This window comes from Dipteris shenzhenensis, chromosome 32 (assembly GCF_047967505.1).
Source record: "Dipteris shenzhenensis isolate YYH24624 ecotype China chromosome 32, Dip_SZ_1.0, whole genome shotgun sequence".
NCBI lineage: Eukaryota > Viridiplantae > Streptophyta > Polypodiopsida > Gleicheniales > Dipteridaceae > Dipteris > Dipteris shenzhenensis.
Window position 1 is genome coordinate 41,204,254 of NC_141627.1, and position 3,686 is coordinate 41,207,939.

General features: G+C 45.7%; 1 protein-coding gene across 1 annotated transcript; it reads right to left on the reverse strand.

The window, feature by feature from the left end:
- Positions 1-799: 799 nt before the first annotated feature.
- LOC147880764 (putative alpha-L-fucosidase 1) lies at positions 800-3,480 on the reverse strand. The gene is made up of 3 exons (XM_087371027.1): positions 2,570-3,480; positions 2,245-2,481; positions 800-2,041 (listed from the first exon to the last, which is right to left on the reverse strand). The coding sequence occupies exons 1-3, from the start codon at positions 3,097-3,099 to the stop codon at positions 1,297-1,299; spliced, it is 1,512 nt and encodes a 503-aa protein (XP_087227153.1). The 5' UTR covers positions 3,100-3,480; the 3' UTR covers positions 800-1,296.
- Positions 3,481-3,686: the final 206 nt, after the last annotated feature.

Sequence of the window (3,686 nt, forward strand, 5' to 3'; positions counted from 1 at the left end):
CCTTCAAGTGCTGACTAAATTTCGGGGTTGGAATTGCGTACATGGACGATTTTTTATCTTCAAAGGGAGTAGAAAGAACACCTGGGGAAGTTTTGTTATATGAAAACAGCAGGGTAGTTTTGGCTTCTCATTCCAAACAATCTCTCGTAATGACACCACTCTCTTAGTACTCAACAGTATGGAACATTGACAAATTCTCACATGGCCAAAAGCATTTTCGAACTGGAAGGTCTAAAGCAGGATGTGTACATGTATCTCCACGAGTGTGAAACATGCCAAAGGAATAAGGTATTAAATCCATTGTCAACACCTTCACAAAAGAGGGATAGCAGATTTCATCCCTTCTTTGCCCATATTACATAAGGACATATCTGGTATGTGTTGCAGTTACAAGACCACTTACCATGCATCTGACAGTGCTAATATTTTTTCTGGAATATCTTGACGTTAAATGGGTTGCCTCACAACAATAATCAATGATGTGATCGCAAGGTGAGTATTTTTTCAAGGGAGTTTACGCTTAGTCTACGTACTGCCTTCCACCCAAAAAATGAAATTCATTAGAGTGCTACTTGAGACTCTAGTTTCAGAGTTAAGGAATTGTAAAAACGGCTTCTTTGGACCTGGACTCGTGTGCTTATCCACAAATAAAAGCTAGGACCAAGCTCTACTTTGAAGTATTATCATTCGATTATTGCTGTTGTATAGATCAACTATATCATTTGACTTTGCTGTGACTTCAATGGAACAGGACATGCAAGATACATACATATGTTGGAAAACCATACCCTCAAGTTTTATTTGTAGCAACACAGGTGCTTTGTTTCAGATTTTCAAATCAGTTTACATTTGAGCAACTGGAATATAAGCAAGAAAAAGCAAGCCAATGAAATTCTCAGGGCGTTCCAAGGAACAACAGACATGCTTTTTTCAGGAATGATCAATATTATCTAAGGCATTAGATAACACTGCCTCAGAGTGTGAAGCTGCATGGTGACCAAGAAGTGCTCATTGTCGTGCCTATAACATGCCACATTCCCTTCTACAGCCATAAGTATTACACGTGATCATGGGCGTTGCATAGAATAACCCCCAGAAATAACTCCGGGCAGTTGAAAGCACTGCCATAATCGTATCAAGGAAATCAGATGCAAGAGAAGACTGATCTGATTCAAGTGGTCCTAAAGAATGCTGAGAAAATATTACACCCCAAAGGATATTAGAATAATCTTCTCTAAGGAAAACAGATTCACCTGTGCCTCCAAATAATAATACCAAAGGAGATCTGAAGGAAATTTAGGAGATGCTCAAGCTTGTCTTGAGTGAAGAAGCATAGAATGAGCTGATCCGCCTGGTCCTGGAGGCATGTGATTTAAGCTGTGGTTGTGGACTTGAAATAGAGTCCAGATGCAAACCAAAAGAGGCGATCAGGGGTTCAGCTCTGGCCTCATCAATGTACAGCCTCACCACCTGAGCCTCCATGGTTTCCATCAAATCCAGCTTCTTGTAGCCAATGGTGGTGCCCCTGTCAACGCTGACCCATTGTCCATCTTTCAAAAGTTCTAGATGGTAGCGAATCACACGCTGCCCCATACCCAAAGCCTCCTGCATCCTTGCCACATTGAATGAGATTGGCCTTCCCATGTCAAGCTCTAAGTACCCCGTAGTGTTACTGCCTCCTGGAGCCCAATAAGTAGAGAGATCTTCACTTAAAATTTGGCTAGGTGCAAACTCAGGTCCTCGAAAGGTATCTGCTGTGACCGAAGCATTTGCAGCTAGATTCACAGTAAAAATGGAATCAAGGGCCTCGTTGAAGCCATTGAGAACCTCTACGTCTCCCTCTGAGATAAGGCCTGTGATGTTCGGAGGCACATTCAATAAGAGCAGGCAATTTCTTCCCACAGATTCATAGAAGATTTCCAGAAGAGAGTTTATCGAAACCGGCTGCTCATTACTGTGCCAAAACCAGCCAGGCCTGATTGAGACATCACACTCGGCAGGTATCCAATCCAGACCATTTGGATCACCTTGCTTTGCATACCTGCAGAATTATGCAGTTTGCCAAATTGTTATGTCCCTCGCATGTTTTACAGCAGAAATAGTATGACTCATACACTCGTAGAATGTGTAACCAAAAGCATCTCTCTTTGGGAATGAAAAAACATATATATTGAAGGGAATACAAATCCTTGTTCTGCTATGCTTAAAACAAGGTCACCTTGCTACTGCAGACAAAGGTCTTACCCCCCATCAGAGGCTCCTATGGTGATACTCGACCTGTTCACCATCGCCCAGCTAGTAGATCCTGCTTCCCCCTCTTCGTCTCCCACCCATCGGGCATCCGGACCAGCATCCGAAAATATGATGGCACCTGGTTGAAGCTGCTGTATCACACTGAACCAGTCTTGGAAGAAATACACCATATCAGGAGCATCTTCTCCTTTGGCGCCATCCAGCCAAACCTCCGCGATAGGTCCATACCTGATCACAGACATACATATTCGTCAGGTCCTCTTTTGTCAGCAAGGACAATTAAAATTATTGCTCACCGGCATAAGGATGGCCATACAGGGTGAGCAGCTCGCGAAGCAAAGCTAGGTAGAACTCGTTGTACTCCAAAGTATCACCGTAGCTGCTTTCATGACGATCCCATGGTGATAAGTAGAGCCCCAAAGCCAACCCCTCTTCCCGCGCCGCTACTGCAAGTTCCCCCACGACATCTCCCGCGCCTTCCTTCCAAGGACTGCTTGCCACCGAATAATTCGTGTAGGCAGAGGGCCAAAGACAGAAACCATCGTGGTGTTTAGCAGTCAGGATTACTCGAGAGAACCCCGCATTCTTCGCGGTTCTGACCCACTGATGCGCATCCAAGGCTTGTGGATTGAAAAGAGAGGGATCCGCTTTCCCTGTGCCCCATTCGGAGTCTGTGAAGGTGTTCATGCCAAAATGGAAGAATATGGCGCGTTCAGATGCCTGCCAAGAGAGCTGCCTAGACGAGGGGATCGGCAGGAGGGGCAGTGGGGGGGTGATTGCCCCCCATGAGAGAGAGCAGAGAAGCAGCACGCACGTGAGACCGGTGCAGCTGATTGCCCAACCCATTTTTGCTGTGCAGGAAGATTCTGGAGCGAAAGGCAGTGCTGATCTTCTTCCTCACACAGACAAATCATAAACCGCAACTATCGCAGCAGCTGTGGAGCTTTTTGCAAAAGGCATTTGTTACAAGTCTTCGTCTACTCTGAAAATCCTACAAATCGATTGCGTGCGCGGCAAACACCTTCCGCTCTCGCTCTGCCAAAGTCCCAATAGCGCTTGGAAGCTACCCACTGCAAATGGGCAAATCAAGCTACTAACGTAGTGCCCACAGCGACAAATCGAGGGCCTTAAACGCCAAGGGTAATCATCATAGTACATACACTCCCGCAAAGAAAGCTCAACTGACGTGACAACAGCTCTCGCTCACAGTTGCAGCACGTGAGAAGAAGACTGCATCACGAGGCACTCACTTCTTATGTAATATGGAGGGTAGTGTACTCACCTCTAAATTACCGAGACAAGGGATGCCTCACGGTAAAGCCTCTTGTTGCATACTAGTAGGAAGTTAGGAACCCACCACAACACGATTGCACCACTTCTCATAAGCTCCTCCAGAAGCTCCATCTTTCGCCGCTAGCCCTCTGCTGTGTTGG